This window comes from Lethenteron reissneri, chromosome 62 (genome assembly GCF_015708825.2).
Source record: "Lethenteron reissneri isolate LAM-NWPU_2019-01 chromosome 62, ASM1570882v1, whole genome shotgun sequence".
Classification (NCBI taxonomy): domain Eukaryota; kingdom Metazoa; phylum Chordata; class Hyperoartia; order Petromyzontiformes; family Petromyzontidae; genus Lethenteron; species Lethenteron reissneri.
Window position 1 is genome coordinate 4,695,306 of NC_083840.1, and position 15,319 is coordinate 4,710,624.

Here is a 15,319-nt window from a genome sequence, read left to right on the forward strand (position 1 = left end):
TACGCGTGAGACAATCGAGTGACAGCGGCGGTTGTAACATGGGCAGTACCAGTACAATGAATGTTATTACTGAAGGCCTACGAAACAGAAGTGCCTAGAACCTACAAGGACCTTAATCCAGCCCTATCTTAAGGACCTCATTGGTGGTGGTATATAAGTGTGATCAGTTCCTGTTAAGTAACCCATTGTGACAACCTTGTAAGCCAATAGCAGGAACCTTATTATCAATTCGATATTTGATTGGGAGCCAATGCACGGGACAATAGAGTGGGTGTGATGTGCTCAATAAATGGCATAGCCGTCAACCCATACGCTTTACCTTCTTCTTGTACAGGGAAATATCTTTTTAGGTCCAATCAGCGTGTAGTCGATTCAAAACGGGCAAAATTTATTTTGTCTATTTGTGTTTCTCCCTTGTGATGGGACTTTGTAGGATGAACGTTGAGTGGACAGGTATGTAGTAGTGTAGTGTATAGTGTAGTTAATACTAGTGTATAGTGTAGTGTATCGGATACACGTTGAGATCTATAGGGGCACGGGGTGACCAATAAGGTCTGATTTGGTCTGTAATAAGGTAGGGCACTGATAAGGGGTGAGTGTGTGGGTGTGTGAGTGTGTGGGTGTGTGAGTGTGTGGGTGAGTGAGTGGGTGGGTGGTGTGGGTGAGTGGTAGTGTCTCGGCCTCGCTGTGCGCAACGTTGCACCGCTAGCTGAGTAGTTAACCTCGCGTTCAATAAACCCTTGGAGACAGGATGAACGTCCGACTCCAAACGTCATTTATTGAGTTTAACGAGGTAAAACTGGTGAGAAAACACAGATACAGCATCTGTTATAACCCAGAAACACCAACACAATGAACACCACAGTACCAGAACATTGTCCCAGATAACATGTTTCCCAGCAATAGACACTGGATGGACCAGGCCCCCACACTACCACTGAACAACTACACAAGAGCACAAGCCGCTGCGTTGCATAAAGGCACATCGTGCATTGCACATAACACTAAACTGTGGATGAGATACTTCGTCATCTTTGCTCTCAGGATCGCACATAGCCACCTGGGCACAAGTCTGACTCGACCTACTAAATCACAAGTAACATCCACAATAAGGAAAGTTGCAGGCTTCATTGCTAACTAGGCCTCGTATTTACCACAACAACTTAACAGCACCATAAAGGCATTTACATCACTATAACGGTCATTCCAACATTACAACAGCATTGCCAATATTATAAGAACATAAACAAACTTACAGACAATGCTTCTCAAAGTCCCACGACGGCCAACTACGGCTGGCTTCACTGGGACACGATGTGTGCCGCCATCTTGAATTATGTGCGTAATGGCCGACGCCCACGTGGTTAAGCGGGAATCTTAATTCGCAACTTCCTGGTCACGTGACCAAAACCAGCATCAAAAACAGGAAATTCCTGTGTACATACACAAAACTCCTGCCGTGAGGCATAACAGGTGGAGTGGGTGTGTGAGTGTGTGGGTGAGTGAGTGGGTGGGTGTGGGTGAGTGGTTGAGTGAGTGTGTGGATGTGTGTGTGTATGGGTGAGTGAGTGGGTGAGTGGTTGAGTGAGTGTGTGAGTGGGTGGGTGGGTGTGTCATACTTGTCAACCTATACGGTTTACCCCGTATTCTTGTACAGGGTAATTCAGTTTTCAGGTCCTTACAGCGTATAGCCGTTTGTGATGGGATTTTGTAGGATGGACGTTGATATTTATACGGGCACGGGGTGTGTAATAAGGTCTGAATTGGTGTGTAATAAGGTAGGGCACTGATAAGGGGTTGACAGGTATGAGATGGTGTTTGCGTAAAGCGTTCGAGCAGCGGCATTTTGAACGAGCTGAAGTCTACCAAGCACTTTATTTGGTGGGCAGCAGTGGGGCAGGGCCCTGATTAAGGCTCGTGTCGGCCCTAGGGACATCTGTTTCGTAGGCCTTCAGTGATAACTTTCTACAGTTAGCACTGTCTCCGATCAACCGTAGGACAACGCCGATTGTCTTCCCTTGCACTGCTGACATTGTGAGAAAAAAAAAACACAATTTGAAGATGTTGTTTGCTAATTTTTGCAATGAAAAATCTCGCGAATTTCATCTCCGGTGTTAATTTCTCTCACCTTGTGAAAAGAAAAAGATCGACATGACACTGTAACGTATCACAACTGTGCCTATCCTTGCTATATAAAAATATTTATTCAAGAAGATATCTTGGTTAAATTGTTTTAATCATACATACAAACAAACAAAACATGGGTCAATTTGTTTTCGTAGGCCCTTTCAGTTTTCTTTGGCCCCTAGGCACAGTGCCTCCTGTGACCTACTGGATAATATGGCCCTGGTGGGTGGGTGAGTCAGTGGGTGGTTTGGTGAGTGGGTGGCTTAGTGAGTGGGTGGGTGAGTGGGTGGCTGGGTGAGTGGGTGGCTGGGTGAGTGAGTGGGTGGCTGGGCGAGTGGGTGAGTGGCTAGGTGGGTGAGTGGGTGGCTGGGTGAGTGAGTGGGTGGCTGGGCGAATGGATGAGTGGCTAGGTGAGTTAGTGAGTGGCTGGGTGAGTGGGTGGCTGGGTGGGCGAGTGAGTGGCTGGATGAGTGAGTGGGGTGGCTGGGTGAGTGGCTTGGTGAGTGAGTGGGTGGCTGGCTGGGTGAGTGAGTGGTGAGTGAGTGGGTGGCTGGGCGAGTGGGTGAGTGGCTGGGTGAGTGAGTGGGTGGCTGGGTGAGTGAGTGGTGAGTGAGTGGGTGGCTGGGTGAGTGAGTGGCTGGATGAGTGAGTGAGTGGTTGGGTGGCTGAGTGAGTGGGTGGCTGGGTGAGTGGCTTGGTGAGTGAGTGGGTGGGTGGCTGGGTGAGTGAGTGGTGAGTGAGTGGGTGGCTGGGTGAGTGAGTGGTGAGTGAGTGGGTGGCTGGGCGAGTGGGTGAGTGGCTGGATGAGTGAGTGGGTGGGTGGCTGTATACACCGTGTACAATGTGTACATTGCATTTGTAAAACGTGAATTAAAAACACAAATTATATTTTTCTCTCCGCCTGATGAAGACTGTTTGTGTTGCGATCGAAACGTCGTGGGTTTATTGTTTTTATTATTTTCAATTGATTTATTTTATTTTATTTGTACTATTTTATTTTGTATTGTGCTTTTTGCGTTTATTATTTCAGCTTATTATTTATATATTTTATTTTATTCTTATTTTTCTACGTGACTTACCAAAAGAAGCAAGAATACAAAAACAAATTATACTGTACATAAAATCGTAAACTATTTTTAAAACGCGTTTTTTTTATTTTCGACCGCCGCGGCCGCCGTAGTGACCTTGGTACAGTGCGCGCACTGTCCTCACATGTGTCGAGTCTTGGGCTGTCACTTGGTAACATTTTAAACTTTAAAAGTCTTTATTTTGTGTAGGGTTTAGTTTTTATTTCGCTTAAATTCCACATCGCTCCGCCTCGCCATGGCCTCGGCGATTCCTCGCATCGTCACCAAACGTGAGTTTTATATCATATATTTTTTATTGAATAATTAAATTTCGATTTAAAGCTTTCGTGACTGCAGCGATTCATCTTCTTGGTTCTTTCGGTAAAGTCACGTAGAAGGGAAATAATAAAATAATAAAAATAAAACAATAAAATAATTCTCACGACGTTTCGTTCATTCAGACTCTGTCGCCTCGACAGACCTGGTTTTCACCTGAGGACGGCTGCTTGCGTTGTGGCCGAAACGTCGTGAGAATTGTTTTATTATGTTTTATTTTATTATTTTATTATTTCCCTTCTACGTGACTGTGATGAGTCTATGGTTCAGTGATGAGTCTATGGTTCAGTGTTGAGTCTATGGTGCAGTGCTGAGTCTATGGTGCAGTGATGAGTCTTTGGTGCAGTGCTGAGTCTATGGTGCAGTGTTGAGTCTATGGTGCAGTGTTGAGTCTATGGTGCAGTGTTGAGTCTATGGTGCAGTGCTGAGTCTATGGTGCAGTGTTGAGTCTATGGTGCAGTGCTGAGTCTATGGTGCAGTGTTGAGTCTATGGTGCAGTGCTGAGTCTATGGTGCAGTGTTGAGTCTATGGTGCAGTGCTGAGTCTATGGTGCAGTGTTGAGTCTATGGTGCAGTGATGAGTCTTTGGTGCAGTGCTGAGTCTATGGTGCAGTGTTGAGTCTATGGTGCAGTGTTGAGTCTATGGTGCAGTGTTGAGTCTATGGTGCAGTGATGAGTCTATGGTGCAGTGTTGAGTCTATGGTTCAGTGTTGAGTCTATGGTGCAGTGATGAGTCTATGGTTCAGTATTGAGTCTATGGTGCAGTGTTGAGTCTATGGTGCAGTGATGAGTCTATGGTGCAGTGACGAGTCTATGGTGCAGTGATGAGTCTATGGTGCAGTGATGAGTCTATGGTGCAGTGATTAGTCTATGGTGCAGTGATGAGTCTATGGTGCAGTGTTGAGTCTATGGTGCAGTGTTGAGTCTATGGTGCAGTGTTGAGTCTATGGGCAGTGATGAGTCTTATGGTTCAGTGGTTGAGTCTATGGTGCAGTGATGAGTCTTTGGTGCAGTGCTGAGTCTATGGTGCAGTTTTGAGTCTATGGTGCAGTGATGAGTCTATGGTGCAGTGATGAGTCTATGGTGCAGTGTTGAGTCTATGATGCAGTGTTAAGTCTATGGTGCAGTGTTGAGTCTATGGTGCAGTGTTGAGTCTATGGTGCAGTGTTGAGTCTATGGTGCAGTGTTGAGTCTATGGTGCAGTGCTGAGTCTATGGTGCAGTGTTGAGTTTTTGGTGCAGTGCTGAGTCTATGGTGCAGTGTTGAGTCTATGTGCAGTGCTGAGTCTATGGTGCAGTGTTGAGGTCTATGGTGCAGTGCTGAGTCTATGGTGCAGTGTTGAGTCTATGGTGCAGTGATGAGTCTTTGGTGCAGTGCGAGTCTATGGTGCAGTGTGAGTCTATGGTGCAGTGTTGAGTCTATGGTGCAGTGATGAGTCTATGGTGCAGTGATGAGTCCTATGGTGCAGTGTTGAGTCTATGGTTCAGTGTTGAGTCTATGGTGCAGTGATGAGTCTATGGTTAGTATTGAGTCTATGGTGCAGTGTTGAGTCTATGGTGCAGTGATTGAGTCTATGGTGCAGTGACGAGTCTATGGTGCAGTGATGAGTCTATGGTGCAGTGATGAGTCTATGGTGCAGTGATTAGTCTATGGTGCAGTGTTGAGTCTATGGTGCAGGGATGAGTCTTGGTGCAGTGTTGGAGTCTATGGTGCAGTGTTGAGTCTATGGTGCAGTGTTGAGTCTATGGTGCAGTGATGAGTCTATGGTGCAAGTGTTGAGTCTATGGTTCATGTTGAGTCCTATGGTGCAGTGATGAGTCTATGGTTCAGTATTGAGTCTATGGTGCAGTGTTGAGTCTATGGTGCAGTGATGAGTCTATGGTGCAGTGACGAGTCTATGGTGCAGTGATGAGTCTATGGTGCAGTGATGAGTCTATGGTGCAGTGTAGTCTATGTGCAGGTGATGAGTCTATGGTGCAGTGCAGTGTGAGTCTATGGTCAGTGTTGAGTTATGGTGCAGTGATGAGTCTATGGTTCAGTATTGAGTCTATGGTGCAGTGTTGAGTCTATGGTGCAGTGATGAGTCTATGGTGCAGTGACGAGTCTATGGTGCAGTGATGAGTCTATGGTGCAGTGATGAGTCTATGGTGCAGTGATTAGTCTATGGTGCAGTGATGAGTCTATGGTGCAGTGTTGAGTCTATGGTGCAGTGTTGAGTCTATGTGCAGTGTTGAGTCTATGGGGCAGTGATGAGTCTATGGTTCAGTATTGAGTCTATGGTGCAGTGATGAGTCTATGGTGCAGTGTTGAGTCTATGGTGCAGTGATGAGTCTATGGTTCAGTATTGAGTCTATGGTGCAGTGTTTGAGTCTATGGTTCAGTGTTGAGTCTATGGTTCCGTGTTGAGTCTACGGTGCACGGTTGAGTCTACGGTGCAGTGCTGAGTCTATGGGGAACTTTGTGTGTGTGCAGTGCTGAGTCGATGTGCAGTGCTCAGTCTATGGGGAGCGTTGTGTGTATGTATGTTGAACTTTTCTCGCACCGGACGTAGCCAACCGTGCTAATCGGATGTTGTCCCTTGTCGCCGTCCCAGGGCTGCTCTCCACGGCCGTGTCTGCGGCGCCGTGCGTGGCCGCGGCCTCCGTGGCCACCGCGGCCCGCCGCGTGGCGCTCTTCGAGGCCGAGCGGCGGCGGCAGCTGGAGCTGCTGATGCGCATCGAGAAGGTGGAGCTGAAGCACATGGGGCCCGGGCAGCGCGGGGCCACCCTCGTCATGAATCGCGGCCTCTCCACGCCCTACAACTGCGCCCAGCGTGAGGATCGATTGGAGCCGCACGTGGCTTGCACGCTCGACGCTATTAAGTTCCTCCTACGCGTGTGTGCATGTGATACTTTTCTCGCGCGGGACGTAGCCAACCGCGCTAATAGGAGGCGCGAGAGGTTGCCTTTGCGTCGATTGCTTCGGCCCTGGCGGCATCTCGACCTCGGCCGACACGACCTTACACCAGAGGTCGCAATTGGGTACCCGATACCCGTACCCTACCCGATACCCGGCTACCCGTACCCGGCCGGGTATGGGTACCCGTTTGCGACCCTGGTGCGACCGGGTACGGGTAGGCCGTGAGTCACTGATGAGTAACCGTTTGTCTCTCATTTCCCAACGTCTTTTTTCTTCTCACAATTCAAGTTCCTAGAATCAACCCACCCGCGCCTGCAACATGGCTTCATCCCAGAGGTCGCAATCGGGTACCCGTACCCTACCCTACCCGATACCCGGTCGGGTATCGGGTAGGGTACGGGTACGGCCGGGTACGGGTACGGGTAAGGAATCAAAACCCGTTTGCGACCTCTGCCTTACACTCTGCCGCACGCCTTCCCCCCGGCTACCTTCCCCCCCCCCCGCCCGCCTTCCCCCGGCACCCTCCAGATCTGAGCGAGTGGTTCCAGACGCGCTCCGTGCTCGCGAGCATCGACGGCGAGCTCTACGACATGTACCGCCCGCTGGAGCGTGGCGGGCCCATCACCTTCCTCACCTTCAAAGACGTGGACGCCACTCCCGTCAACGAGGTCTGTCCCATGCTGCCGCGCTCCCCTGCCAAGAACTCCTCCCCCTCCTGCTCGCTCCCCTTTCGTTCGAAAGTATCGGGGTGGTGGAACCTACTCCGGCCCCCCCGCCTATTCCGGTGGCGATCGGAGGTCCGACCGCCACCGCTACCAAACCTCCGATTTCCCGCAACTCCAATTAGCACGGTTGGCTACGTACGGTTGGTGCAAAAGAAGTTCAAACGGCCCACAGACGATGAGATCCGTCCGCCACTGTGCGAGCGTTCTTCGCCGCGCTAGTCGGGCAACGGAGGGGCGAATGCTTCCTGCCTGGCGGCAACGGCGCAGTTTTGTGATTTTTAACGCCGCACCCAGTCAGCTCTTGTCTCTTCAAGTGGTGCTGGCCACAAAGGCAACGCGTGCGGGGCTCGCGTGATGGAACTTTGCACGCCAGTTGGTATTTTCGTTCCAAATGTCACCATCATCGCCGTCACCATCATCATCGTGACAACCAATATCATCATTACCATCATCATCATCATCGGCACGTTAATCAACACTGTTATCATAACCATCAGAATCATTACTGTAATCAACATCATAAATCATCGGCATTACCATCATGTATGTATGTTGAACTTCTTTCGCACAGTACCTAGCCAACTGCTACTCGAAGATGCAAATAAACGAATAGGTCATCCACCACCGAGTCTGTGAGTTCGATACCCAAATCTCGAGTTGTTCACTAACAAACTAAATTTTATTAACATAAACACAACCTATACCCATGTTAGTGATTTCTGGCATAGAGGTGCATGGAAAATTGTTATATTTTTGGATTATCCGCGATTTTGAATTATCCGTTGCCTTTCTGTTGTCTGTGTGGCCACGTGTTTGACTGTGTCGCGTGCGCGCTCCCTCGCCCGGCCCGTTGCGTGCCTGCGCAGGCCTACTGGCGCTCCTGTGCCCTCATGCTGGGCTCGGCCCTCAGCAAATCCTTCAAGGAGGAGTTCCCCATTGAGCTGATCGGCTCTCCCGAGGTTCCAGGTGAGGTTCCACTCCAGATCCAAGCGCCGTGAGCGCTGTTCCTTTCAGTAACTTTTGAGTCATTCGAAGTACTGCCATGGCAGCAGTAATTCTGATAGCCACGCTCAGTCCTCTGCTGGATGCTTTCTTGTCCTATACCTTGCACTGCGATCGTTGTTTGTATTTAACACGTAGGCTTTCGCGACCAATATTATTCATAATCAACGTTTTTGGGTTTAGATCGCGTTATTTATAAATGTGTCGTAACCCTCCACCACCCGACACGGCCAATCAGTAAAAAAGTGTCACGTTGACAAAAGACAAATAGTTCACTGCTTTAGCCCACTGGTGTGTTGAAGCGTGAAACCAAAACATTTACAATTTGAGTACGACGTTTCGCTGGTAATTGCATCCAGCATCATATGAGTTGTTTGTATTGTTTGGTGTTGTAACTTTTTGACTCGCCCCTACTGGATTCCTTTCGTCTAAATAAAGATTCTGATACTTGACATCTGTGAAAAAGAGCTTTATAGCTGATCGGATTTCTACGGGATAAATAAAAAAAAATGATGATTAGCGAGTATCCGGCGTTCTTGAAAATCCGGCACCCCCGAAGCCGATGATCTTTTGTAGTAACAATAATAACAATGTTGTAGGCGTAGGGGAGATGTTAAGTTTTAACGTCGATTAAATTCACCTTCAACGTTCGAATTGAAAGACAATTTTCACCGACGCGTTTTTGACCCTTCTGCGCCCGCCGATTGCTTGCGGCTGCATCCTGACACCGCCGCCGCCACTGCCCTGGTGCCCTGCTACCACCGTGGTGCCCTGCTGCTGCGCTGCCCTGCTGCTGCCCTGCCCTGCTGATGTCGTGGTGCCCTACTGCCCTTGTCCTGTCTCCCAGTCATATCCGGAGCCTTCTGCTACGACGTTCTGCTCGACGCCAGACTCGACGCCTGGGTCCCGACGGAGGTGAGATGCCTCAAATATATTTTTACTTTTTTTACTTTGCCAGGTAAGGCCCGCTGAGCTGTATAGCTCTTTTTCAAAAGAGATACATGTGGAGCGAAACTCCTATTAATTAACGGTCACTAATTGGCGGTTAACACCTTCATATGTAAAGGACCGCAGATGACGATTTTGATGATGACGATTATGATGTTGATGATGATGATGATAACGACAATGATGATGACTAGAATTGTGATGATGATGATGATAAAGACGAGGATTATGATGAAAGCGACGACGACGATGATAATTTTTGCGGTTCCAGGATAATCTTCGCTCCATCACACGCGAGGTCCACCTGCTCCTCAAGGAGAACCTGCCCTTCGAGCGCCTCTCCGTTGACGCCAGCGTCGCCCTCGACATGTTCAGCGAGAGCGGGTGAGTTGTCATGGTTACCCGCTCAGACACACTCCCCGTTAACACCAGCGTCACCATCGACACAGTGGGTGAGTTGTCACAGTTACCCGCTCACACACACTCCCAGTTAACACCAGCGTCACCATCGACACAGCGGGTGAGTTGTCACGGTTACCCGCTCACACACACTCCCAGTTAACACCAGTGTCACCATCGACACAGTGGGTGAGGTGTCATGGTTACCCGCTCACACACACTCCCAGTTAACACCAGCGTTACCATCGACATGTTCAGCGAGAGCGGGTGCGGCATCATAAAGACAATGAACCCCCCCCACCCCATCCCGTATAGCCCTTAACAGACTTTAACACCATTGGAACCTCATTTACCAGTAGCAAAATATGATAATTGTTTTTTTTACCCTTTTATCTGGCAACAAAACTGACACCTTTTTTTTGGCCTTTTGGTGTCATCTGGTCCAACACCATGTGAGACTAGACTCTAAAGAAAGCTGTCTTGGGTGTGGACCAATCAATTTCAAGGACAGTGCATACATTATCAGAGTTATGTTTTTTGTTTGCATTCCGACTGCAGGTATTGTGGTCTATGCAAACATGACTCCTTGTAAAAAAAAGGTGTCAGTTTTGTTGCAGATAAAAGCGTAAAAAACAATTATCTTAACAGACTTGTTGGGGCAAGTGCCATTAGAGAGTAGCAGCACCGACGTAGGCCGGGCACTGTGGCATGTGACTGAACCGGGGTGCCACCCTCACGTGATGTAGCCCGCTTCTGACGGAGCATGAACGGTCTGCGTGTTTCGTCTCTAGGCCTAAGGTGGCTGCGATCGAAGAGAAAGCCTCGAAGAACGCGGAGCGGAAAGTCACCCTCTACAAGTACGTCCAACGGCGCACGATAATCGTGCGCCTCCCATGAGCACGGTTGGCTACGTGCGGTGCGAAAGAAGTTCAACATACGCACAACCTTACATGCGTTATGGTAACGGTGAGGATCCAGAGGTCACCGGTTCTGTTTTATTTCCTGGCTTTCCATGCACGACGCATCAGGATCTCCGGATGAAATGTGCCTTACAACTGTAAATTATGAATATTGATATGTGAGCAAATGTGACCAAATGTGCAGGTGCAGAGTGGTGGTTGTGTGCTCCATCCGTACGCACCGTTGAGTCTTCTTTGAAACTTAGCGATGTGTACGTTAAAAAATCTGTCCCGTGCCCATCACACACAATACCCACCCACACACTGACCCACACACAACCCCACCCCACGCCACCCACACCACGCACCTGACCCTACCCACCCACACTACCCTACCCCACCCCACCCACCCTACCCCACTCACACACCCACCCGCCCGACCCCACCCACCCACCCTACCCACCCGCCCGCCCGACCCCACCCTACCCACCCACCCACCTGATCCCACCCTACCCTCCCCTACCCAACCGACTCCACCCTACCCTACCCACCAACCTGACCCCACCATACCTACCCACCTGAGCCCACCCACCTGACCCCACCCTACCCACCCTACCCCACCCTACCTACCCACCCACCTGACCTACCCTCCTTACATCATTCCCAGGCTCGGAGACTTTGTGGAAGTCAGCGACGGACCGCACATCCCGCGCACCGGCTTCTGCTTCCACTACGACGTCACTGCCGCCCACGCGCTCAGCCCCCCGGCGGCCGGGGCAGCACCGCAGCCTGACGCGGTGGCGCCGGCGGGGAGCTTGCGGAGGTTCCAGGGAGTCTCCCTGCCCTGGCCACTCAAGGTGGGTGCCAGTTGGCTGGATCACGCTGGCTCATGCCAATAAGGATGCCACGGTGGCTAGGAGATGTTAACTACCTCGCCTGGTATACAGGAGGTCGTGGGCTTGATCCCGATCCTGACGCCTGCTGCTGTATATTTGGAGTTTGTGTGCGTGTCTCTCTCTCATCATCATCACGGTGGCTAGGAGATATTAACTACCTCGCCTGGTATACAGGAGGTCATGGGCTTGATCCCGATCCTGACGCCTGCTGCTGTATATTTGGAGTTTGTGTGCGTGTCTCTCTCTCTCCATAGTCGTGTGGATTTTTCTTGGGGTCCTCTGGTTTTTTCCTCCACATTTATACAATCAACATCACGTGTTAATTTGTGTTCCCAGACCCATCACGTTCTCTGGAGCCGTCTCGTATCAAGGTCTCGTAAACTGGTACGTCAAAAAATAACTATTCCACCAACGTCGTCGTCAGACATGGTCTATCCACTGCTGGATGAAGCCCCCGCCCCCCCCCCCCCCCCCGCCCCCCCACGTCGTTGCCATCTTTCATGACCTTGCGATGCAACTATCTCCTCTGGCTCCCTCTCCCGCATTCAACTTCGGATGCCACTACGCCCCCACCGAAGTTGGCCTTGACCGGGAATTGAATGGGGTTCGTAGCGCAGTGCGCTAACCGTTACATACCAATCTAGATTTGAAGTTTTTGTGACTGCAGGGATCCCATAGTCTTTGGTTCTTTCAGTGAAGTCACGTAGGTATAAAATAAAATAAATTAAATTAAATCAGGACGTTTCGATCACAACACAAGCAATCATCATCAGGTGGGAAAACCACAGCAAGAAATGTTTTGCTGAAGTGGGAGAGAGATACCATGGTAAGAGGTTATATAGGTAAGAGAGGGGGGAGGGGCAAGGGAGGGGGGTAGGGGCAGGGGAGAGTTGCGTGGACGCTAGGAGAGGGAGACGTGAAGCTAGGACGGGGGGAAATGAACGGGGCCTGTGTCCTTTTCAAAAAGAAAGCCTGAATCGCAAGACTCTTTTTTTTTGCTGCTACGTTGGGATGTTTTGGCAATTGATCCCGTGAACTCCGGTCATCCTCGCAGCAGCAACGGCTTTTGGCTCGCCCATCAAACAGAGAGGGTGGTCACTGCATCGCGTGCCGTTTTCAGATGCGCTTCTGCGCGCCGTCTGGGACCACTCTTCCGAGTTTCGGAAGCCACTGGGAGCTACGCTGCACTTTTAAATCGTCTAGATTGAAATCCTGCACGTAGCCAACTGGTGCGGTGGGGAGGGACCACAAACCAAACGCAAAAAGCAGTTTCAAAGAAGCGGGTTTTCAATCTAGATTATCGCGCGAATGCCAACGCTTTAAAAAAATATCGCGCCCAAATTTTTTGTTAAAAAAATAATTTCTGTCGAAGGTGACGGAGGACAGGAAGGAAGCTGAAGAAGTCGCCGTCGCTTCCTCACCAGCGGAGCCCTCGTCTGCGGAGCCCTCGACTGCTGCCACGACCACCACGACCACCACGACGACTGCTGCTGCATGAGAACCCGCAGCTCCGAGTCGACGGTTCACATCTCCCTTAAAAACGAGTTCGCGACCCAATAAAAAAAACACTTCAATCCGCCCACGGAGCAGCTCATCGTGAGATTGCGCACGTGTGGGTGACGAGGTCGGGGTGGGTGGTGGGGGAGGCGAGGGAGGAGACGGGCGCTTGGGATATCACCTCTCCCACCCCCCTTTAGGGGATAGACGGGAGTTGGCGTCCACGCGGGACTGTTCCCGACGACGATCTCTACCGCTCTACCGCCCCACCCTTGTGCCTCCTCCCCTGTTGTTCCCTCCTCCTCCGTATATATAAAACAAACACCGAAACTCCTGCTCGTAATGCCCACCGCGTGTGTGTTTGTGTGTGGGGCAGTGAGCCCAATTTCTGTCCCCCCACCCACCATCCATCGTTGGACCCAGGAGTGCCGAGTCGGGGATTTAGTCCACGGAGTTTCCGTACCCCCCCCCCACTTCCGCCTTGTCGAGGTTTATGCCTGGCGCCAGGTTCTTGTTGCGTTGCAACTAAGTAAACAAAACACTTAACTCGGTGTAGCACGTAGTAGGAGGAGTTTACGAGAAATATCCAACATAGAGTTTTTGTGTTAGATCGCGCAAATATAAATGTGTCGTTCAACCTGCCGCCACCCAACGCAGCCAATTAATAAGGTTTGTCACGTATACATAACGAATTGGCATGTTTTGTGTTCGTGACACATCTTACTAATTGGCTGTGTTGGGTGGTGGCTGGTCTAACGACACATTTATGTTTACGCGATCTAATCCAAAAACCTCGTTTGGAAACCACGTAACTATTTTTGTTTTATCAGGTAAGGCCCACTGAGCTCTGTAGCTTTTTTTCAGAAGCGACCTGGCCACATATGATAGCGCCAACGAAGTGGCTTATCACGTGGACATTTATAGCAGCTAATTACCCTAAAACGTGTGACGTTGATTCTAAATGTGGAGTGGAAAACCCGAGGACCCAGAGAAAAATCCTCGCGACCACTCCAAATATACAGCAGGCGTCAGAGTCGGGATCGAATACACGACCTCCTGTACACCAGGCGAGGTGGCTAACATCTTGCCACCGTGGGATCGAGCCCGCGACCTCCTGTACACCGGGCGAGGGAGTTAACATCTAGCCACCGTGGCGCCATTAAATCTGCGTCGTCACTCCTCGCGCTACGTCAACTTCGAACGAATTTTTACCCACGCAAATCCTTTAGGCCTGTACAACGACAACAACAGACGGGTATTATTGCGCCTTGACTTCTCACTAAGTGGCTCTAAGTTTATGACCCCTGAAAGGATGATCGGGACGACGATGGCCAAGTGGACCTATGTTTTCATATCCCATCATGACGCCGGTAGCAATTCGTTCGTCAACGGATGCCATTATCTCCCAGAGTAGAGAATGCACGGTAACATATTGGCATCACTGTGTTGTTTATGATGCATGTACATTGAACTTGTTTCGCAACCGTACGCAGCCAACCGTCATAATCGGAGGTGCGCTAAAATCTGGTGGGATGAGCGCCTCCCCTCTCCGCACACCGTTGCGGGTCGTGGCCATTGTTTGACCATACTTCACGCTGGTCAAGGCCCATACAAGCACCACTCTCCAGGCTCGCCTCCTGCTTAGCTGCTTAGTTCTGACTTTCATGGGGAAAGTTCCCCAGGTTATTTCGCCATAGGCCATGATTGATGCGTGCGAATAGATAATAACACTGGTCAACACACTTTTTCTGGCATAAGGTATTCCAACGGTTGTAAGGTAATTTTGGGGTGCTGATTCCAAATCTGGCATCAGTTTGTGTCTATCACATCAGGTTTTTGAGATATCAAATATTGCATTTTCAATCAAAACTGCAGAAGAAAAATATTAAATGTGTATATCTACATAAAATGATATTATAAACACACTATCCTAAAAACACAGCACCATATTTTAACACTAAAGCAGTCACTGACTCGCAACAACTTGCAATCATAAGTGACGGAGTTAATTTCGGGTAAAATCAATGAAAATGGGGTATGCCGATAGCATCAAATTTAGATGTGATAGAGCAAATCTGAGATCAGATTTGGAATCGGCACCCTGAAAATCGTTTTTTTTTTGTTGACCAGTGTAATTATCATGATATTCTACATCTGGGAAGCCTGGCCCCGCCGGCAGGACATCTGAAAAAGAGCTGCATTATAGTTCATCGGATGTCTGCAGTAGAAATAAATATTCATATTTTCGGGTGGGTGCCCCTGCATTGAGATGTTTGACCAATTCAGATTTTTTTACGTTTGGGTAAAACATACTGTAACTTGAACCAAATGTGTTTGTGTGTATGCAACACACCTATATTACATTCACACACACACACACGTGTATGTGTATGCCACGCATTTGAAATAAATGCTTTATTTACAAATGAACGCAAATGTGTGATGTTACTATTTTGTTGGGCTGAGATCGGTGGTGAGTAATGATTCGACCGGTTGTGGGCCTCTCCTTTGTACTCGGATACAATT

The 15,319-nt window shown here is 49.5% G+C and overlaps 1 protein-coding gene across 1 annotated transcript; it reads left to right on the forward strand.

The window, feature by feature from the left end:
* The first annotated feature begins 3,314 nt into the window (after positions 1–3,314).
* Positions 3,315–15,182, forward strand: LOC133358519 (large ribosomal subunit protein mL39-like). Its single transcript, XM_061576881.1, has 10 exons — positions 3,315–3,484; positions 6,123–6,341; positions 6,956–7,095; positions 8,019–8,118; positions 9,002–9,069; positions 9,374–9,486; positions 10,293–10,358; positions 11,068–11,257; positions 11,633–11,680; positions 12,669–15,182. The coding sequence occupies exons 1-10, from the start codon at positions 3,451–3,453 to the stop codon at positions 12,792–12,794; spliced, it is 1,104 nt and encodes a 367-aa protein (XP_061432865.1). The 5' UTR covers positions 3,315–3,450; the 3' UTR covers positions 12,795–15,182.
* Positions 15,183–15,319: the final 137 nt, after the last annotated feature.